The sequence below is a fragment of the Chionomys nivalis genome, chromosome 17 (genome assembly GCF_950005125.1).
Source record: "Chionomys nivalis chromosome 17, mChiNiv1.1, whole genome shotgun sequence".
In the NCBI taxonomy this organism is placed as follows: Eukaryota; Metazoa; Chordata; class Mammalia; order Rodentia; family Cricetidae; genus Chionomys; species Chionomys nivalis.
Genome location: NC_080102.1, coordinates 55,483,164 through 55,505,685, shown reverse-complemented (window position 1 = coordinate 55,505,685; position 22,522 = coordinate 55,483,164). Strand labels below are relative to the sequence as shown.

Genomic DNA, 22,522 nt, shown 5'->3' with positions numbered 1-22,522 from the left:
TCAATACACTTACTTAGAAGGAAGCGATTCTATGTATTACTTTTTTGGCCCGCTTTGGATTTAGAATTTTTCCGTAATTAGAAGTCTATTGTTTTTCTCTTTCCCCTTGTCCATTTGCTTACGATAGCACTGTCATTATTTCTTTTTGCTATTTCTACATTTGTTTGTAGATTCTCTCCTTACGATCAACTCCACAATAGAAAACTAATAAAGCCTTTTCATGTATAAACAGGTCAGCCTTGTCCAATTTTTTTACCTGCTGTGTAGGAAAGGTAACAAAGTAGCTGCCTGAGAGGACTGGAGCCCATGGCCGTCAGAAGGCGAACCACACTGAGACGGAAAAATATCCGGACCTGGAAACTGGCTGCGGCCCGTCTTTCCGACGGCCCAATCACGGGCCGAGTTTCTGACAGACAGTTCACCTCAACCATTCCTGTCGTGAGATTTCTCACCGCCCCGCCTCCCTCGGGCTGATGTGTTGCCTTTGACCAATAGCAGCACATCACTTGCAGAGCAGTGACCAATCGGCGTTTAGGGGCCGCGAGGCCGCGTTCCGAGCGGCCAGAGCGGCCAGAGGGTGAACTGCGCGGCGTAGCGCGGCGGGGAGGTAAGATGGCGCCGTGGCTGGCGCTTCACCTTTGCTGTTAGGTTGCCGGTCGCCCTTTCTGTCAGGTCAGCGCGGCACTTCGTCCCTTTCAGCGTCGGGGGTCACTCTTGATTGCTAGGCTGTCGGGAACCGGGGGTTCTCTAGTGCCGGGAGCCGTACGACAAGATGGCGCTTGCAGGACTAGGCTCTGCGGGCCGGGGCTTGTGAGCTCCGGGGCGGCCGGGACAAAGGCGGCGTGCCGGGGCGTGGGGGCGGGGCGCCGCGCTTCCGGTCTGCTGCTGTGGGGATTCGGCCAACGTGGTCGGGCCGGGGCGGCGGGCGGCGGGCGGCGGGGAGGTGAGTGGGTGACCTAGCACCAGCAGCCCTGAGGGCGGCGACACGTAGGGCGCGACCCTCGCCCTGCCGACCGACCCGCGGAAGAACGCAGACAAGGGCTTTAGGCAAGGTTAAGGCCATTTCGATCTTTTGTGTGCCTCCTGCAGGTTTTGGTATGAACAGGATTCGGATTCACGTCTTGCCAACGAATCGGGGGAGGATCACCCCAGTGCCCAGATCGCAGGAGCCTCTTTCTTGTTCATTTACTCACCGTCCATGCTCTCAACCGCGTCTGGAGGGGCAGGAGTTTTGCATTAAGCATATTCTTGAAGACAAGAATGCACCCTTCAAACAATGTAGTTACATATCGACGAAGAATGGAAAACGGTGTCCCAGTGCTGCCCCAAAGCCCGAGAAGAAAGATGGGTATGTGTAGATCCCTGTGTGTTTTGTGTGTGTGTGTGTGTGTGTGGTATGTGGATGCGTGCTGAGACTCGTGCACGCAAAGCACACGTGTCGCCGCCGAGCCTATTGCAACACCCAGACCTCCTGCCCTTAGCTTTTTATTCTTTTCATTTGAAAACATTTATTTCCAGTTGGTAGTGTGTTGTGGGTGGGGGCGGCGCGTTCTCGTTTCACTCACGTGTGGAGGTCAGAGGACGATATGCTGGAGTCCATTCTTCTACCTTGTGGGTCGTTAAGCTTGACCCGCAGAGCCACCGGGCCGGCCCCTTTGTCGTTTTGCATTTTTCTGAGACGGTCTCATTCTATCCCTGGAACTCCGTATGGACCAGGCTGGTTTGGAACACTTTTGCAACCCTTATACAATTTAAAAAAAAAAAAAATGTGTATGGGTATTTTGCCTGCATGTTATGTTTGTGTACTACGTTCATGCTTGACGCCAGCAGAGGCTAGGAGAAGGCATTGAATCCCCTGGAACTGAAATTATAGATGGTTGTTGGGACTCAAACCCGGATCCTCTAGTAAGAGCAGCAGCCTTTGCTCTTTTAACACTGAGGCTCCTCTTCAGTCCCATCTTGGCAACCTTTTGGCCTTCGAGGTGTGGGTGTTTTTTTTTTTTTTTTTTTTTTTTTTTTTTTTTTTTTTGGGGACAAGGCCAATGTTCCTAGCTCTGGCTGCCCTGGAATTCACTATGTACATCAGACTGTCCTAGCACATACAGAGATCTACCTCCTGAGTCTTGGGTGCACCACAATGCTTGTCTCCTGACTTCTATTAGAAAGGGAAAGAGGATCATAGTATGTAGGCTTCGTCATATCTGGAGAGTCAAGGATATATTCTTTGGGAGGGAATCTAAATATTAAAATCATCAGAACTGATGGTGGCACAAGCCTTTAATCCTGGCACTGGGAGGCAGAGGCAGGGGATCTGAGTTCCAGTATAGTCAGGGGTACACGGAGAAACCTTGTCTGGAAAAACCCTCCCTAATGGTGAGAACTGGAAGGACACCTGAGGCAGGGGTAATTGCTTACTTGTAAAATTAAGTGATTTTTTTTTTTTTTAAACTATGGTCCAGACTAATTTGGAACTCCTAATTCTTCTGCCTCAGAGATTACTGTCTGCACAGCCATACTCAGCTTTAAGTTTTTTATTTTTAAACATTTATTATGTGCATATGGGCTACCACACACGTGTTTAGAGGACGCTGGGCTTCTGGAGTTGGTTCTCCTTCCACCAAGAGGTTGGGGATGGGACTCAGGTGGTCAGGCTCTGACCGTGGGTGCTTTTGTTTGCTGAGTCATTGAATTGGCTCGCAAGTTAATTCTTAATGTTGGAGTGCTGGCTCACCTGCCCAGCCTTGTTCTTGTTAAATGGTAGGAACAGTGTATAGTGTGCGCTCTGGAAGGAACTTAGAGCTTTTATCGTATATGTGCTTAATCTGTGCAGGAATATGACTTTACTTGGTAATTTATATACATCTTTCAGTTTTAAAATTGAACCATCTATCTAAAGTGGATTGATAGTAAAATGTGTTTCCAGACTTAGTTTTGAAAACTAAAAGTGTCTGATTTTCCGTGAGATATTGTTGTTAATGTTTTTATGGTTAGAATGTTTTGTCTGACTAGAACACTGGTTAAGCTACTTGACTTTAATAACAACTAGTGTGGGCTTGGGAAGTAGCTTGGTGTTAGAGACCTTCCATGCATGGAGCTCTGGATTTGAGCAACACACGTACCACACAAAACAAAACCAAAATTCTAAGTAGGTTGACTTGGGGGCTGTTAAATTTCTGATTCAGATTTGTGTTTCTTTTGAGACAGCGTCTCATTCTGTAGCCCCGTCTTTTAACTCACTCTAGACCAGGTTGAACTTGGAGATACACTTCTGTCTTCTGAGTGCTGGAATTAAAGGCACGTACCACCACTCCCGACTTTCCTTTCACACTGGTTTTCTGCCTCTCTCCTTTCATTTTTTGAGACAGGGGTTTCTCTGTAGCTTTGGAGCCTGTCATGGAACTAGCTCTTGTAGACCAGGCTGGCCTCGAACTCACAGAGATCCACCTGCCTCTGCCTGCTGGGATTAAAGGCGCATGCCACCATCACCCGGCTCACACTGGTTTCCAAGGCGTGAATATAATAATTTTAAATTTCCTAAAGACAAAAAAATTAATTGGTGACTGAATATTGCTGACTGCTTTCAAGAGAGAGAGAGCTTATTAAATGTTAATGTTTTGCTTCCTTAGGGTGTCTTTCTGTGCTGAACATGCTCGAAGGAATGCTCTAGCACTTCATGCTCAAATGAAGAAGAATAATCCAGGCCCTATGGGTGAAACCCTCTTGTGCCAGTTGAGCTCATACGCTAAAACAGAGCTGGGCTCTCAGACCCCAGAGAGCAGTCGAAGCGAAGGCAGCCGAATACTGGGTAAGGATGTAAGTCTTCTCTCCTGGAGTGCAGTAGAAGGCACTGAAGAAAGAACTTGGCTTAGTGCAATGCTTTGTGTATTTGCAGTTGTCCTTGGGATTCGGAGGCTTCAGGGTTGCTGTTGCTGTTGTTAGTTGTTCTGCGTTTAGAGTTTGCTTAGATGCACTCTCCTGATCTGGTGACCTTTCCTTCTGTTAAATTATTAAGAACTTAAAAATTTGAATTTTAAGGTTTTAAGTTGATCTCTTAAGTAATGTAGCTTCATGGGTGGAGTTACAGAGGTGGGAAGTCTTAATGGCTGCTCTCCCTTCCTTGCCTCAGATGAAGACAGCTGGAGTGATGGGGATCAGGAACCCATTACTGTGGATCAGACATGGAGAGGTGACCCTGACAGTGAAGCTGATAGCATAGACAGTGATCAAGAAGATCCCCTAAAGTAAGTTGTGACTCCACAAGACTTTATATTATTTAATGGAGTTAGAATGTAAAATGTAGTGTGGCATGTGGTTAATTAATACATATAGGTGGGTTTAAGTGTCGTGCTTCAACACCATCTTGCTCCAAGGCAAGATCTCTTGATTCTTTGTGGAAGTCCTGTAACTAAAGTTATTCCCATGAGATGCTGTAGGGAAGAAAGGAGATTTTTTGACGTAGGAATGGCTGGAGAAGAGAAAATGGTGCCTGTCCTAAATCTCAGAAATAATGAGCTAATTATACTCGGGCACTTGCTGCAAAATTCTATGGTTCTGACTTTTTTTTTTTTTAATATTTATTTATTATGTATACAATATTCTGTCAGTGTGCATGTCTGCAGGCCAGAAGAGGGCACCAGACCTCTTTACAGATGGTTGTGAGCCACCATGTGGTTGCCGGGAATTGAACTCAGGACCTTTGGAAGAGCAGGCAATGCTCTTAACCACTGAGCCATCTCTCCAGCCCTGGTTCTGACTTTTTAAATGGGAAATAAAAGTGTTGAGTAGTTTATTTGGTTTCATGTCTAATGAAAGGAAAACTGATGTAGAAACCCAAAATGTATATGTTAAGGTTTGCTGCAGCCCCTGGTCATCTTGAGAGTTGTAGAAATATCAAAACATTGCCACTTCAGATCTCTGATTTTTTTATTTTTATTTTTTTATTTTTTATTTTATTTATTTTTTTTTGAGCACAGTCTCATGTATGTCTGACTGGCTCAGTTTTTGTTTCTTCTAGTACTAGTTTTTGAATCATCTTAGCAATTAGACAATGTTTATCTTCACTTATTACAGAAGAGTGCATATATATATATGTATTGGTTTTTTGAGACAGGGTTTTTCTGAGTAGCCCTGACTGCCCTGGAACTCACTCTGTAGACCAGAGTGGTGTGGAACTCAGATCCGCCTGCCGCTACCTCCCCGGTACTGGGTTTAAAGCAATGTGGCACAGTTGCTGGGTGGGTATTTGTGTTGTTGATGATTACACTGAATGCACTGCAGTAATTGTAACTTTTTTCTCACTATAGTTATAGATGGGATTTTTCTGTAGAGTAACCATTAAATTGCTTTGTAAAACAATCTTAACAATTTCATTTTTTTTTTTTTTTTTTTTGGTTTTTCGAGACAGGGTTTCTCTGTGGCTTTGGAGCCTGTCCTGGAACTAGCTCTGTAGACCAGGCTGGTCTCGAACTCACAGAGATCCGCCTGCCTCTGCCTCCCAAGTGCTGGGATTAAAGGCATGCGCCACCACTGCCCGGCAACAATTTCATTTTTAAAGCTCATTTAAACATAACATTTTAGCCAAAGCATTAATGGTTAAGTCTTGTTTCTTGTTTCCTTCATTAAGTTCTCACTTCCATACTGTTTATATTCTCTGCTAGTAGAGTGAAAATAATTTCATATATTATTTGTGTTTTTGAGTTTTGAGGTAGGGTCTTCCTAATCAGCTCTGATTGGCCTCACACTTCAACATTTCTTCTGGAGCCTCCTGAGTTCTGGGATGATAGGTGTGCATTACCATGCCTGGTTTAATTTTATTTTAATAAAGTTATTATTAGATTAGAGTTTTAGGGTTGTAAACAGGCTAATTGCATCAGCTATTATTGCAAACACAGTCTTGTTTAGATAGGATGAGTAGCTTACTGTTTTTTGGGCCTGGTGCTCGTGGCACACACCTTTAATCCCAGCACTTTGGAGGCAGAGGCAGGCAGAGCTCTGTGAGTTCAAGGCTGGCCTGTTTGTTCTACAGAGTGAGTTCCAGGACAGGCTCCAAAGCTACAGGGAACTCCTGTCTCAAAAAACTGAAAAGAAAAATTAAAAAAAAAAAAGATTTAGGTGTGTGTTTTGCCTCCATATATGTATATGTATCACATGTGTGTCTGATTCCCATGGAGTTCAAACAAGGGCATTGGGTACCCTGGAACCAGAGTAATGGATTCCATGAGGTAATTGGAACTGAGCCCTCTCTAACAAGTGGTCTTAATCCCTGAGCCATATCTAACTCTCTTATTCTTAGTATTGTTATCACCATTCTCTTTTGGGATGTGGGGGTTGAGACAGGGTTTCTGTGTAGCTTTGGAGCCTGTCCTGGAACTAGCTCTGTAGACCAAGCTGGCCTTGAACTCTCAGAGGTTGTGCTGGGATTAAAGGTGTGCACCACCTCTGGCCCAGCTGTCACCACCATTCTTATTAAGAATGTCCCTGGCTGGTCTTGAACTTAAGAACTTCTTGCCTCAGCCTCCTGGGTGATGGAATTGCAGGTGTGTGCCACCATACTTGACTGGTCATAACTTTTACAATTTTCTGGGGTTTGTTCTTGAGATTTTTCTTCATTTCTGCTTACTTGGCTTTTCTTTTATGTTAACTACTATTCTAAATACATATATAGGATTGACTTCAATTTAAAATTTTGGCAGATTTGCTTCCAGTCCTGAAGTAAGTTTAGTTTTTTTTCCCCCCTGTTATTCTGTATATTTCAGTGACTTTAAGAACTAACTTGCTTTTCTGAGACCAGGTCTCGTGTATCCCAGGCTGGCCTCAAATAAGCTATGTAACTGAGGATGACCTTAAACTTCCCGATCTGAGTGATCTGATTATAGGAGCCGTACTTGGTGTGTGTGTGTGTGTGTGTGTGTGTGTGTGTGTGTGTGTGTGTGGTTTTTTGGAGCTAGGGTTTCTACATAAGCCTGTCTGTCCTGAAACTCCCTATGTAGACTAGACTGATTCCGAAGTCATGAGATCAACTTGCCTCTGTCTCCCAGCATTGGGATTAAAGATGTGCACCAACATTTTGTTTTGTTTTGTTTTTTTGTTTTTTCGAGACAGAGTTTCCCTGTGTAACAGTCCTAGCTGTCCTGGAACTAGCTCTTGTAGACCAGGCTGGCCTCGAACGCACAGGGATTCATCTGTCTCCTGAGTGCTGGGATTAAAGGCATGTGCCACCACCTCCTGGTCACATGGTCACACTCTTAAAAAGAGAAGGTCTTTTATGTAGCAGAGGCATCTCAAACTTAACTGAACGCTGCGATTCATGAATGCATAGACGTGCCATCAATATTCAGCTCTAGTGGCTCTTTTTTTTGAGATTTTATTTTTAATTTTTATGTGTGGGTGTTTGAGTTTGTCTGTGTACCACTTATGTACAGTGCATGAATTAGAAGAGGGCATCTGATTTCCTGGGACTGGAGTTATAGACAGTTGTGAACAGCTGAGGGTGCTGAGAACTGAATGAACCCCAGTTCTCTGGAAGAGCAAGCAGTGCTCTTAACAGCTGAGCTATCCTTCCAGCTCCAAATGGCTAATTTTTTGTGTAGATTAGGAAGGCATCAAACTCAGAGATTCATAAATAGCTAATTTTTAAAGGCATATTTGCATTTAGTACTAGTTTGGATGTGTATTTTTTTTTAAGATTTATTTATTTATTATGTATACATTATTCTCAGTATTCTGTCTGCATGTATGCCTGCAGGCCAGAAGAGGGCACCAGATCTCATTACAGATGGTTGTGAGCTACCATGCCGTTGCTGGGAATTGAACTGGGACCTTTGGAAGAGTAGGCAGTGCTCTTAACTGCTGTGCCATCTCTCCAGCCCTATTGGATGTGTATTTTGTGTGTGTTAACTCATAAAGGAGCTAGTGTTTACTCAATGAAAATATAAAATATATCAGTATTAGTAGCTTGTTTTCCCTGTTAATATAATGACTACCAGGCAAATTGAGTTTAAAATATTTTTTGTTTGTTTCTTCCTCTCCCCCTCCCCCCCGCCCCAAGACAGGGTTTCTCTATGTAATATTCTTGACTGTCCTGCAACTTGCTTTGTAGACCAGGCTGACCTCGAACTCACTGAGATCTGCCTGCTTCTGCCTCCTGAGTGCTGGGAGTGCGTTACCATTGCCCAGCTTTAAAATGAAATTTTTAACTAAATGATTTTTTTTTCTCTCTCCTCAAGACAGGGTTTTTCTGCATAGCCATGACTGTCCTGGAACTCACTCTGTAGACCAGGCAGTCTTTTAACTCACAGAGTTCTTCCTGCCTGGGATTACAAGATCCACTATGTCTGGCTAATTTTTTTTTTTTTCTTTCAGGACAGGGCTTCTCTTTGTATCTGTGGCTGAATTGGAACTCACTTTGTAGACCAGGCTGGCCTTGAGTTTACAGGGATTTGCCTGCCTCTGCCTCACGAGTGCTGGGATTAAAGGCGTGTACTACCACTGCCTGACCTGGCTAATTTTTTTTTAAATTAATAGTTAATCTTTCAGTTTTTAATTATTTAATTCAGAGACAGGAGGCTATGGTTATATTAATCTCTAGGCTACCTTTGAAGTTTGTGACTGGTAGCCAAATTATACATTGGTGTATAGTCTTCCTAGATTTTGGGCTTTGCGTGCATATACGTGCATTTTACCAGAACTCTACCTTCGAGCTGTATCCCCTGGACCATGGTTAATCTTTGAAGGCAAGAAAGTCTCAGTATAAGATGGTATTTAAAGGAAAATTAGAAGTCATAGAGTCATTTGATGTTTTTGTGTCTGCACATGGAGGCCCAGAAAGGGTGCTGGATTCCCTGAACTCGTAGGAATTATGAGCTGTGAGTGCTGGAAATCAGACTGAGGGCCTCTACTTTCAACCACTGGGCCATCTTCTGTCCCTGCTATATTTATAATTAAAATACTAATTTGTTAAAAAAAATACTAATTTGTTCTGACCAGAGGGTCTCTGTTAAATTACTGTGTAAAAGTAGAACATAGATTAGTTAGTAAAATTTTGATGTTTCACGTCTTTGTTTATTTTAAATATGTAAATAATGAGACATCTCCCCTCTAGTTCCGTTTTGTGAGATAACATTTTGGTATCCTTTTGTGGAGAGACCTCCCTCCCTTGAGTCTCTTTTTACAAAGAATCTGTTCAAGTTTGCCTGAGCTAATGGGAGCTCACCAACTCCAGCCGGACTGGGAAGGAACAAGCATAGGACCAAACTAGTTCCTCTGAATGTGGTTGACAGTTGCATGTCTGGGGCAGACAGAGGCAGTGGCACCAGGATTTATCCCTACTGCATGCTTTTGGGGATCCTATTCTCTTTTTTTTTTTTTAAATATTTATTTATTATGTATACAATATTCTGTCTGTGTGCACGTCTGCAGGCCAGAAGAGGGCACCAGACCTCATTACAGATGGTTGTGAGCCACCATGTGGTTGCCGGGAATTGAACTCAAAACCTCTGGAAGAGCAGGCAATGCTCTTAACCACTGAGCCATCTCTCTAGACGATCCTATTCTCTTTGGATGTATGCCTTGCTTAGCCTAGATGTAGTAGGGAGGGCCTTGGACCTTCCACAAGGCAATGTGCCTTACCCTCTGAGGATGGAGAGGGGGTGGGGTGGGAGGGTGTGTGGAGTGAATGGGAGGGGGGAGGGAGTAGGAACTTGGATTGGTATTTTTTTAAAAATCTAATAAATTAAAAAACAAAAAGAATTGTTCAGGTCCCAGCACCCATCGGGAGACTCAGAGTCCCTCTGACTTCAGCCCCTGGCACCTTACAGCTTCATTAGCACTCACGTGCAGGTCCCAGGTGCACATGGGGAGGGCACTGGATCATTGGGACCTTTGTTTGTTCTTAGTGCTGAAGATGGAACTAAGGGCCTCCCTTATACTTGCATAAATAAATGAATAAATAAATATTCCTATTTACTAAGATGTGTCAGTTAGCATTGCCTTTATCAAAAACAAATACAAATTGAGTCTATTTTTAGACTTTTATTGTTTTGAGATAGGGTTTTATATCTAGGTTGACCTTGAATTTGCTGCTTGGTCGAGGCAGGCTTTGAACTGATCCTTGTGTCTCTACCTAAGTGCCGGGCTTATAGGCAGGCATCACCATGCTTGTCATTCATTATTATTGCTGCTTCTTTAATGTTTTGCTGAATTTATTCTTTTATTCCAGACATGCTGGTGTCTACACAGCTGAAGAAGTGGCTCTTATTATGAGAGAAAAGCTAATTCGGTTGCAGTCTTTGTACATTGATCAGTTTAAACGACTACAACACCTACTCAAAGAGAAGAAGCGCCGTTATTTACACAACCGAAAAGTGGAACATGAAGCTTTAGGCAAGTTTGATGTAGTTGAATCTGCCTGTCGTGTAGTGAGTCTTTGTTTGCTTAGATTTGGAAATGGATCCTTGGTTACAAGTTACACTTTGACTTGTTTTAGTGATGAGGGTGTAGTAAGTATCCCAGTACTTGAGAAGCAGGGTAGGGAGTTTGCTGTGAGTTCAAGACCAAATAGATTGACATCCTGTTTGAAAATTTTGATTTCTGTGGTTCTCTAGGTAGTAGTCTCCTGACTGGCCCAGAGGGACTTTTAGCCAAAGAAAGAGAGAATTTAAAGCGACTAAAATGTCTTAGGCGATATCGTCAACGCTATGGAGTAGAAGCCTTACTACATAGGCAGCTGAAGGAACGCAGAATGCTGGCCACAGAAGGGGCTGCTCAACAGGTAATTTGCTTATATATCTCTGGGAGTGCACATTCTCTTTATTGATAGAATCATTGTGAGCACACTATGTCCAAGTCAGGCAGTGGTGACGCACACGTTTAATCCCAGCACTCGGGAGGTAGAGGGAGGCAAAGTTTGAGGCCAACCTGGTCTGCAGAGTGAGTTCCAGGACAGCCAGAGCTACAGAGAAACCCTGTCTCGAAAAACAAAAACAAACAAACAAAAAACCCACCACAACAAAATATTGGTGAATAGGTTTGTTAAACGTTTTATTTTTTTCTTATGAATTGACTTTGCTTTTATAACTGAATAATGTTATAGCTGTGTGCTTCTTGTGTGGGTTTATTTGTGTTTCTTCTCAATTTTAGGCTCATACCACTCGTTCCAGTCAGAGGTGCTTAGCCTTTGTGGATGATGTTCGTTGCTCGAATCAGTCTCTTCCAATGACCAGACACTGCCTTACCCGTATCTTTTAAAACCGCCTGCTTAGGTTCTGATTTTCTAGTTTAATTGAAGATTTTGTTTACTTCGGCCCTGAATCAAGGCCATCAGTTTGCTGAAGCTGTTGGTTTCAAGCAGGTGCCTAAATAAATGTCTTTCTATGGTCTGTTGGCCATTTCAGAAATTTTAAAATGTTATGGTCAATTCATTAGAAAGAAACATCTGGCTGGATATGATACCCAGCTCTATAACTGTAGTGCTTGACTAGCTACAAAGGCCCTGGGTCACAGCAAAATCCTCACTGGGGTGGATGAAGTGGGGGAGAGGGGAGCTGAAGAAAGGACTGAGTCCTTGGTGACAGATGTGGGTAGCTGCTAGTCTTAATGACATTCCAAGATTTTTCTATACTCTCCTACATTATTGATTTAGCTTTTGTTCAAGTTATATATATGTTAAATCTATTACCAAGAAAAAAGATTGCTGTGGGTTTTCTGCCCAGAACATTGTTCTGTACTGTGAACTTCTGTGCGATGATGTCCTTTTGTGTGGCTAGTGCCCTGATATATGTTTTTAAAGATTGCATTTTATTATGTATACAGTGTCTGTCTGCATATGTGCCTGCAGGCCAGAAGAGGGCACCAGATCTCATTACACATGGTTGTGAGCCACCATGTGGTTGCTGGGAATTGAACTCAGGACTTTTGGAAGAGCAGCCAGTGCTCTTAACCTCTGACCATCTCTCCAGCTCCACTTGTGTGTTTTTAACTTACTCAAATTAGAAACTTAAAAAGAAGGATTATTTCCCCTATTCTTTCTAATTTGTAAATATAAACTGTTATACAGTGTGCTTTTTGGTGTAGAACTGCGTTTACTGGTGGACTGTGAAACTTGTGACCTGTCTGTCTGGAGAGGGAGAAATGGAGAATAGAACCTTCTCTTAGTCTTGTTTTGATAGGAAGGGAAATTTACAATAATGTCTACTGGGATTACAGTTGTATACTAAATACCACATGTTGTTTAGAGTTACTGCTCTTTTTTTTTTTTTAAATATTTATTTATTATGTATACAATGTTCTGTCTGTGTGTATGCCTACAGGCCAGAAGAGGGCATCAGACCTCATTACAGATGGTTGTGAGCCACCATGTGGTTGCTGGGAATTGAACTCAGGACCTTTGGAAGAGCAGGCAATGCTCTTAACCGCTGAGCCATCTCTCCAGCCCCCGAGTTACTGCTCTTAGTATATAAATGCTTATGCAAAGTATTGGGCTCTAAAGATGAATGCATAAACCATAACTGGGCTAGGTGAAGGCCAGGAAACTGCAAAGTGCCCGTGATGTATGGGGTGGTGGTTAAGGGCCTTTAAAGGAGGGGATTAGAGCCTATAGAGCACATGGGATAGTAAAGTGTGGAGAGAATGCTGGATTGAGAAGGTTTAATGTATGAGAATCAACTGAAATGGACTGTGAAAATACTTATGGAAACCTGTTGCTTTGTAAGCTAATTAAACAACGAAACAGAACCTTTTAGCTGGTTATGGTGGTGCACACCTTTAATCCCAGCACTCAGGAGGCAGAGTCTGGCGGAGTTTGAGGCCAGACTGGTCTAGTGAGTGTCAGGGCTTTGTAAAGAGACCCTGTCTGTGTCAACAAATAAACAACTTTTTAAAAAAAATTACCTTAAAAGTTTTTTTAAGAATCAGTCATAGTGGCTCATACCTGTAACCCCAGCACTTCAGAGGTACGGTGGCAAGATGAGGAGGTACATAGTGAGTTCTTCGGTTCTAAGTGAATGTGTCATGCTATTAGGAACAATGTTCTGTTTTTCTTTGTTACAATATGGGTTTTCTCTGTCAGTGTATGTTCCTTGGCATGTTGTTGCCTCTTAGCACTGCCATAATGGCGTAGTGTTGCTCGTATAACTGACCAGAATCCTGGAAAAGAGATTGAAGATGAGTTATAAATTATTGGTAGGGCTAAAATTATGTGCTGCAAAATGACAGTAATTTGAAGAACTAAAAATTACTCATTGCATTTGGGTTTCTATAAAAGCATAGTCGTTCTCTGAGTAGTGGGGTATATATGTGTGTGTTTGGCCTGGTGCATGCGCCTGTACTGTGCGCCTCCGATTGGTTGGGTCTATTTTCTTAACTGTTTCTGCAGATATTTGCCAGGATACAAATCAGGTTCTCTTCAAATGCTGCCAGGGATCTGAAGAGGTACCCTGCAACAAACCAGTTCCTGTAAGCCTCTCTGAGGATCCCTGCTGTCCACTGCATTTCCAGTTGCCTCCTCAGATGTATAAGCCCGAGCAGGTACTGTCTGTGCCAGACGATCTGGAAGCCGGCCCCATGGATCTGTACTTGAGTGCTGCCGAGCTTCAGCCCACTGAGAGTTTACCACTGGAGTTCAGTGATGTAAGTTAGAGAAGCTCTAATCTGATTGGTCCTTGAAAGAAGGCCCTATTTATTAGTGGTGAGAATAGTTAGTGGTTTTCAGCCAAGAGGATGGATAAAGCTTTTTACATGATACAGATGTTGTTGAATATGTTTGTTACTTTATTATATACTTTCTGTTCTACCTTTTCTCCTCCCCAAACTTTTCTTGTTGTGAGACAGGTTTCACTGTGTATCCTGAGTTGAACCCGAACTCATGATTTTTTATGTCTGTCTCATATGTATTGGCATTAGAGGCATAGACTTCCCAGGCATGGCCTCCTTTATTTGGGATGTGACTGGAAGAAGAGTTCAGAGATTTATTATTATTATTATTTTATTTTTTTTAAAGGTATTTATATGCAGACAGCTATTGTTACTGTCTGAGGATGTTTTTACCACCTCAAAAAGAAACACAATAATCTTTAATACTCAGTTTTTGTTTTGTTTTGCTTTTCAAGACAGGGATTCTCTGTGTAGCTTTGCCTGTCGCTTTGTAGACCTGGCTGGCCTCAAACTCAGAGAGATCCTACTGTCTTCTGCTTCCTGAGTGGTGCGATACCTCACTTTCCTTCCTCGCTTTGTAGGCTAGCCTGGCTTCAGACTCATTGAGGTCCACATGCCTCTGCCTCCCAAGTGCTGGGATTAAAGAGGTGTGCCATCACTGTTCAGCTAAGAAGGTTTATTTTTAATTGACATTTTATTCCAAAATTTAATCAACGTGTGGATTTCACTTGATTGAATTCTAATTTAATATTTGATGCTGTTCTGAACGGGATCTGAATATTTCTATCATTTTTGCTTGCTACTTTAAGCCCAGCTTTGTACCATGACCTAAGAAGACTGGCATTTGATTTTTTTTTTTCCTTTTTAAAAAATACTTATTTTATATGTGTGTTTTGCCTGCATGTATGTATGTGCACCCTATGAATGCCTGGCATCAGAAACCTGAGGAGGTTATATTCCTCTGGGACTGAAGTTAAATCAGGTTGTAAGCCACTATGTGGATGCTGGTAATCGAACCTGGATCCTCTGCAAGAGTAATCCTAACCACTGAGCCTGCATGGTTTCTTATATTCACAGAGCTGAGGGGTTTAGAATGAAGATTGATGGGGCAACTGATGTGTGATGTAAAACTCTACCAAGAGAGAAGACCTTGAGTTTTTAAAACTTATGAGTTCACCTCTTCCAGGGGCTGAAGTTCCTGGAAGGATTTTGTTTTGTAGAAAACTACATTGCCCTCTATGGTTTTGAGAGAGATGATGCCAATCCCGTTTTGCTCTCAGAGCAGGGCAGTTTAGGGTGCAGTCTACGAACCTCTTAGCCATAAATTTGGAGTGCTAATTTTAAGGGGAAATTTAAACACCTCCTTATAAGACTCTCAGGAAATGTAGCCCTTTGAAGTGCTTGTCCATATTATAAATAAATCTTAACATTTTTTTCTTTTCCTATTGTGATCTAGAGACTTATCCTCTCTGTTTCTAGTGAGTTAAAGTACTTAGCGATGAGGAAAATTTTCAAGTACAGACCTCCTTTCCTGAGGGAGGACCTGGGAGACTCCAGTTATGGAGTCGAGCCCAGAGCAGACTTCCTGCTTGGGCTTGTCTGCTTTTCCTGTCCACTCCTACACAAGAATCTCTTGACCAGTCTCTGGCATTCGCAGGAAATTGTTCTCACAAACAGACTTTGTGTATGTTGTGTACAGGTGGGTGGAAAGAGCTGTGAACAGTGGTCCAAAGCTTTTAAAAAAGATTGCAGGGCCGGGCGGTGGTGGCGCCCGCCTTTAATCCCAGCGCTGGAGGAGGCAGAGGCAGGCGGATCTCTGAGTTCGAGGCCAGCCTGGTCTACAAGAGCTAGTTCCAGGACAGGAACCAAAAAAAGCTACGGAGAAACCCTGTCTCGAAAATCCCTGCCCCGCCCCCGCCCCCCCAAAAAAAAGATTGCAGGAAACAAAAGTGTCCACAGTCTCAGTGGTATGAGAACATTGCTTTCTGTGAATGGCATAGATATTTCCAGTACATCTGTAATGGATACTAGTAACTGTGACTGTTTCTCTATATTTCTCCTTACACTGAGCAGTGTGTTTAAATTGCCGCTGTCTTTTAAGATATTTTAAAAGAATATATTATGTATCCCAGGCTGGTCTTGAATTCTCTCAGAGGTCTACCTGCCTCTACCTACCTCCAGAGTTCAGGGATTAAAGGTATACACACTCATGCGTGGCTCTTAAACTTTTTATTTATTTATTTTAGGATATATCTTTATTTTATTTGTATGGGTGTTTTGCCTGCATGTATGTGCACCATGTTCATGCCTGGTGCCCTAAGAGGTCAAAGGATGTGTCAGATCTGGATCTTGAGTTATAGTTCTGTGTGGAGTTCCATGTGGTGCTAGGTATTGAACCTGGGTTTTCTGGAAGCGCAGCATGTGCTCTTAACTGCTGAGTTATTTCTCCGGCCCCCAGTTGAATTATGGTTGACTTTTTGTTTATTTATTTAGGTAAAGTAGACAAGGCACAGAGATCCTCTTGCCTTTGCTTCCTGATTGCTGGTAGTCAAGTTCTGTGTCTGGCGTTAGGTTTTAGACTTTTAAGGAGAGTAGATAATTTGACAGTTTTCTCCACCTTAATTATGAAGAGGTTATGATTTTTATTCCTGGTGGTTAGTACACTAATAATAAAAACTGACTTTTTTTATTAGTACCTAACAGTTGTCTAAAATGGTAGGTTTCCTTGTGGTATCTTTATACATGCGTGTAACATGCTTTGCTCATAGTCACTTCCCTGTCACTTTTTCTTACTTAGTGTCCCTTTTTCTTTTCCCTCCCCCGCCTGTTCTTTAATGTGGGACCTGTAAGTTCTTAGATGTAACTTAGAAGCATTAACTGTGCTATTGTCAAGTGTCATGGAACTTTCGTTGACATAGTACTTGAACCGTTATAGTAACTTGGGCCCTAAATATCAATGTTGGTTTCAGATAGGAGCCAAGAAAGATGTCTTTGGTTTGCTGATTCTCATTATCTTTGGGAATGGCTGATTCATGTGGGAAAAGTACAGTCTAGAATATAATGTCTTTTTTTTTTTTTTTTTTTTTAAACAGAATACTTGAACTATATTAAGTTTAAAACTCAGAGGCTTAGCTGGGCCAGGTGGCACAGGCCCGTAATCCCAGCTACTGTGAGGTGAAGCAGAAGCGTCATAAGTTCAAGTCTTGCCTGAGCTGCAGGGTGAGTTCAAGGCTAGCCTGGTCATCTTAGTAAGACCCATCTCAAAGTAGAAACGAAGAAGAGAGGACTGGGAATACATGTAGTTCAGGATGATCATCTGTCTGCTGTGAGAGACCCTGACTTCAGTTCTACCTGAAGCTTATGCTAGGAGTAGGGAATTAGCCAACTACTATGTCTTTGCCATTCAGAGAAGTTTGAGTTTCTGTGGTTCTTTCTTTCTCTTTTCCTACCTTCCTTTTCTCTTAGTTGCTTGCTTTGTGAATGTTTTCCAGCGGATTTCATGTTATTTTATCTAGTCGTTGATTGTTCTTTCCATATACTTCAGTGAGGAGCTTAGATGATGACTGACTGTAACTAGCCTCAGAGAGAATGTTTTTTTATTACATTTATTTTCAATGGTATGTACACGTATGCACTGAATTCGTTCTTCCCTCCATTGTGTAGCGCTAGGGGACTGAATATGAGTCACTAGGCTTGATGGCAAGTGACTACTCCTTGAGCCATCTTCTTAAAAATATTCTCCATCTCTGTGTTTGTACACACACGTGTGTAAAAGTACATCACAGCTTTGTAGGAGTCTGTTTTCTCTTTCCATGTGGATTCTGGGGTTCAAACTCAGTTCGTCTCACTTAGCAAGTACCTCTTCTCATTGAGCCGTCTGCTTGTCCTGGGGGGTTTGTTTTGTTTTGTTGATGTTTATTATAATAAAGCACGTATAATAAAATTTATTACTTTAATCACTTTCGAGTTTACAGTTCAGTGGTATTGTTACTCACGTGTTGTGCAGTCGTTACTAGAATCTTTTCCTTGGAATCCTCTATTGGTTCACACAGATTGTATCCCTGTTAAGCCTGCTCTTCCTTTGCTCATGTTAGTCACTCTTATACTTTCTATGATTTCTCCTAGGAATCTGCTTCTTGATTTATGTTTCATTATCAGCTAAGAGAAAGTTTTCAATATTGTTGGCTCATGATTGATTGGTTTAGCATTCTAAGCAAGGGGGAAAGGGGAACCTGAGAATTACTTTGAACTTTGCTGAAAATTATGTCAATTTTAGCTCATTGATTTTATTTTGTAAATATTGCTGATAGGCTTTCCTCTTTCTTTCCCAGGACCTGGACGTGGTGGGTGATGGTATGCCGTGCCCTCCTTCACCCTTACTTTTTGATCCTTCACTAACTCTCGAAGATCACTCCGTCAAAGACATTGCTGGAGGCCCGGTGGGTATCTTGACAACTGAATCTTAGCTAGATTCCCTCATGTAATGACCAGGCCAGGACGGAGGTTTTCCCTGTGGATTGGCATGAGTTCAGGAAGTAGGGTATATTTCCAAACAGTGTAAAAGTGCCCAAGATGGTGGTTTTCTCAGTGGGTACCATAAAATGAAAATACCCCTTTCAAGCTAGAAATATAGTTCACTGATAGATATTGTTCTTGGGTTTCTATTGTGGTAAGCAGCATGATTAAAAGCAACTTGGGGAGAAAAGGATTTATTTCATCTTATGCTTCAAGTAACAATTCATCTGGAAGAAGTCAGAGCAGGAACCTGGAAGCAGGAACTGATGTAGAGGCCATGGAGAAACACTGCTGGCTTGCTCAGCCAGTTTTCTTAGACCATCTAGGACTCAGGAGTGGCACTGCTCATAATGAGTTTGGCCCTCCCATTTTCTTAGTTGAGGTTCTAAAATGATCCAGACTGTTAAATTGACATAGAACCAGCCAGCATAGACCTTATGCTTACAGTTAAGGTATGAAGTCCTGGGTTTAATGTGTAGCACTGACAAAAACAAAACATGAAACAACTTTTTCTCTCTTTGAATGCCCATCTTACGCTAATTTTCCAAATGAGCTGTAGAACTTCTGATGGTTGCCAATCTTCAAGAGTAGGGCATACATTTATCTGAGTGGAGGATGGTGGGTAAATTGTCCCTTCTAAGTCAGAGTTCATCATTCTAATTGTTCTTAAGAATAGACTGAGGGAGGTTGCTAATGGCTCTTACTGAAGACTAGCAGTTATACTGTAGCTGTTGGTTTCAAGCAGAGGCCTAAAGAACTATCTTCCTGTGAGTTACCAGCTCTTCTGGAACCTCAATAGAGAATGACTTTCTCATTTGGAAGAAACAACCCTCTGTTCTGTCCTTTGACAGCTTCAGTACAGACTTCTGATTCTCAGGGACATCAAAGTATTGGGGAGAGCAGCCACATTGTTACTTCTTTTTCTTGTAGCTACTGTAAATGGGCATTGATAAATCAGGGTTATGTTTCAGAACAATTGGATGAGTCTCTAACCAAAGAACTTCTATTTATTAGGGCCAGATGCAGGTGTCTGGAGATGGGTCCAGATCCCAGGGACCTCGAAATTTAGAGAAAGCCTGTGCATCATTCCCCCAGCGTGGATTGGCTACTGCAAATGGAAAACCAGAGCCCACTTCTATCAGTTGATAGTTCATTCTCAGAATTGCTTGACTTTGGTGGATCTGAACTTCTCATTCTTCAAACAAGTTTATCTCGGGTCATCTCTCACTAAACAGGGGCAACCCAGACTACATGGTGTTTCTTCGGGCCTATACAGTGCTAAAAGCAAACATAAGCCAAATTTGTGAGGAATGGATCTTTAGTATTTAAAAGTTACAGGATTCTTTTAAGGAAGAGAGTGTGGTAGTCCCTGCCTTTGGGATGGAATGAATATTGGAGTCTATGCCTGGGAAAGAGACGTTTTGGCGATATGATTTCCTAAGCCATGGATGAAATCCATCTCAGCAGGGGCTGTGGTCCTGAGGTGCTGGCCGTTCATGTCTGTCCGTCTGTATCTAAAGACCTGTGATCAGCCCTTTCCTCAGTTCCGCATAGCTGGGCAGTAGAAACCCCTTTCCTAGTGACTGGAAAGCAGCTCACCTCTCACATCTGGGCTCTCCTTAATTATCCTTGCCTTTAATTTATGTAAATGTCTGGTGGATTCCCTCGTGTAAATTATAGCAAAATTGTTGTATATAGTTTCTATTAAATGGTAAAATGCTATGGAAATGTAAAGTAGTGTGAATTGAATTTGTGGAGTTTTTGTTTTTGTTTTGTATTTGAGTGTCTCTATTATTTCCTGGGACTTCAGTGCCATCTGATGGGAAAGGTACATAATATTTCTATCCCCAGACGGGCATTACTGGAGAAACCGCGTGAGAGAAGTGATAGAATTGTGTTCCTGGAGGGTTAGTTCAGTGGTGGGGTCAAGACTGTATAGTGCTTTAGGGTCTTGGTTGAACCCCACAGAGGAGATGAGAGAATGGTCTACAAAGGGGGCAATATATGGTGAGGTTTGTGTCAGGCTGGTTTAGGGAAACGTTTGACAGACGCTTCTGAAGCCTGAACAACAGTTCACAGAAAACATAAGTAATTAAACCGTGAGGAAAAACGATTACGATTGCGCTCTGGGGTGGCCCTTATCCCATTACTGTACGAGCTGTACATTTCTCCCTGCATGAAGGTATGCTGAGGTGAAGGTCATTGGCCAGCCCAGCCTGCTTTCAATTGTTTCAGTTACTTTCTTGTTGCTTCTGACTAATGTTTATGGTTCCAGAAGGGATAAGAGGCCATGGCATGACAACAGGAAGCCGAGAGCTCATAGCCTTAACTACAAGCATGAAACAGCAAACTGGAAGTGGCACAAGGCTTTTAATCTCAGCCCAACTTTTTGCAGCAAGTCTGCATCACCTTAAGCCTCCAGAAATTGCCATCAGGTGTCCAAATGCCAGAGACTAGTGGACAGTTTTCATTCAAACAGCCACATCAGGTTTGGCCAATGGAAAGTCCATAGTGCTGGGCCAGACAGCAGTGGTGAAAGGCCAGTGTGCATCTGTTGAACCTGAGTTGAGCCAGGCCAAGCTGTAATCCACCCCAGCAAGACCATCAGTGCTGGGGAGACAGGCCCCACAATAGCGCTGCAGGATGACAAGGTTGGATAGCTTGGGAAATGAGATCATGGAGGGCTGGGTGGGATGGCGGTGCCTATTCATGCTGCTGTAGCCAACATTGTTGAGGTCCTTTTGTGCTGTATTGGACTTCACTAACATTCCTTTATTAGTATCCTCTTAGCTGCCCAAGGAATCAGGAAGTCAATGAAACTTATATATAGATCTCAGCAAGTTCCTGAAGCCTACAAGGTTCTTAAGTCTTCCCAAAGATATATAAGCAGTAATTACTTTCTGGGGAGAGGAGACTATGCAGACTGTAAACCAGCTCAGCAGGCTGTGCGGGGAGCTCCAGCCATGCGACATCTGCCCGAGTTGTCACAATGTTGGGGTGAACTTTTTCCAGTGATGTACCATGCTCCTGTAAGCAAACCAATAAACTCAGCAGATTACTGAACTACTTGGGTGGAATACTTTCTTTGGTGTGTCATTGGTGTGCGACTATGTCCCATCCGGTCCTGTCATTCTCCCCACCCCCAGGAATGCACATGACTGCAGTGGCTAATACTGACCACAAGAGGGAGCTAGGGAGACTGCGCTCAGCTATTAGTGCTGAGTTCCAGCCAACCTCTAAGGTTGGGAAGTCAGCCTAAGCTAGGAAACGTGTCAGAAATGAGATAGAAGTGAAAGTAAGGGGAAGATGGAAAGAAGGCAGAGTGGGAGGCTAAAGGAACAGAAGCCAAGCTAAATGATCTGTAAAGGAGTGGGCGTCACTCGTAGCAGCCCAGTAGAGACCTGAAAACCTGTAGTTCCACAACAGACCGCAGGGAAGCACTTTGATCACATGTCTTTCTGACAGGGTTTCTAACTCGGAGGTTTGCTTACATCTGCCTTCCACCAGAGTGCTGCTGTCACAACTGTCCAGCACAAACCTTTTAAAAAGCCTACTTCAGTGTGATACAAATTATGTTTGGTAGCACCCAGAATGTCTGCAGAGTAGCTGCAGGACTTTCAATTCAGTTGATTACTTCAGTCAGCTACCTCAGAGACAGTGAGAGTGCTGTCCACATGCCGATTTTACTGTGCACACACAAGGGTTTGCTTTACTAATGCTCCGTGTCATTTATAACCTCTATTAGCAAGGCTAGTAACTCTGGAATATCACCAGAGCAACTCTAAGCACTATTTGATTCTTGCCGTGCAAGAAAAGATCCACATACCAACTGTACAAATAAACCCTACAGTCTAGGAATTCTTCCTTTCCCTCCTTTCTTTTTTTCAGCAGGATCTTACCATGTAGCCTCTTCTAGTCTCCAAGGACACTGGGCATGCACCCGGTGCACAAGTGTACATGCAGGCAAAATACAAAACTAAACCTTTTTTTAAAAAAGTTAACTTGAGCCTTTAACCAGCACATGGGAGGCAGAGGCAGATGGATCTCTAGGTTGGAAGCCAGCCCAGTTTAGCCTGGTCTAGCCTGGTCTACAGATCAAGTTCCAGGACAGCCAAGGCTTTACAGAGAAACCCTGTCTTGAAAAACAAAGTTAGCTGGGTGGTGGTGGCGCATGCCTTTAGTCCCAGCACTGGGGAGGCAGAGGCAGGCGGATCTCTGTGAGTTCGAGGCCAGCCTGGTTTACAAGAGCTAGTTCCAGGACAGGTTCCAAAGCTACAGAGAAACCCTGTCTTGAAAAACCTTAAAAAAAAAACCAAAAAGTTAGCTTGCAAGCTGGGTGTGGCGCACACAAAGTTCAAGG

The 22,522-nt window shown here is 42.9% G+C and overlaps 1 protein-coding gene and 2 non-coding genes across 6 annotated transcripts; all 3 read left to right on the top strand.

Moving 5' to 3' along the window:
• The first annotated feature begins 509 nt into the window (after positions 1–509).
• On the top strand, positions 510–21,219 carry Kansl2 (KAT8 regulatory NSL complex subunit 2). Of its 4 annotated transcripts, none has more exons than XM_057792086.1 (10): positions 510–607; positions 1,090–1,348; positions 3,627–3,805; positions 4,127–4,241; positions 10,217–10,380; positions 10,602–10,768; positions 11,137–11,233; positions 13,370–13,623; positions 17,979–18,086; positions 19,177–21,219. In XM_057792086.1, exons 2-10 carry the CDS (start codon positions 1,098–1,100, stop codon positions 19,306–19,308), a joined length of 1,467 nt encoding a protein of 488 aa, XP_057648069.1. In that variant the 5' UTR covers positions 510–607; positions 1,090–1,097; the 3' UTR covers positions 19,309–21,219. The 4 variants fall into 4 exon arrangements, with proteins under 4 accessions (XP_057648069.1, XP_057648070.1, XP_057648068.1 ...); XM_057792087.1 differs by having other exon boundaries at positions 584–672; positions 13,370–13,521; XM_057792085.1 differs by having other exon boundaries at positions 584–672.
• Positions 11,297–11,433, top strand: LOC130889265 (small nucleolar RNA SNORA2/SNORA34 family). Its single transcript, XR_009058532.1, has one exon. It is a non-coding gene; the product is annotated as a small nucleolar RNA SNORA2/SNORA34 family (small nucleolar RNA).
• LOC130889266 (small nucleolar RNA SNORA2/SNORA34 family) lies at positions 18,856–18,992 on the top strand. Its single transcript, XR_009058533.1, has one exon. It is a non-coding gene; the product is annotated as a small nucleolar RNA SNORA2/SNORA34 family (small nucleolar RNA).
• Positions 21,220–22,522: the final 1,303 nt, after the last annotated feature.

What these genes read in the sequence shown, in the direction of transcription:
- Kansl2 (XM_057792086.1), top strand. Translation starts at nt 1,098, where the DNA reads ATGAACAGGATTCGGATTCACGTCTTGCCAACGAATCGGGGGAGGATC. An exon ending in CGAAGGCAGCCGAATACTGG is followed by an intron (nt 3,806 to 4,126) that starts GTAAGGATGTAA and finishes TCCTTGCCTCAG; the next exon opens with ATGAAGACAGCTGGAGTGAT. An exon ending in GATCAAGAAGATCCCCTAAA is followed by an intron (nt 4,242 to 10,216) that starts GTAAGTTGTGAC and finishes CTTTTATTCCAG; the next exon opens with ACATGCTGGTGTCTACACAG.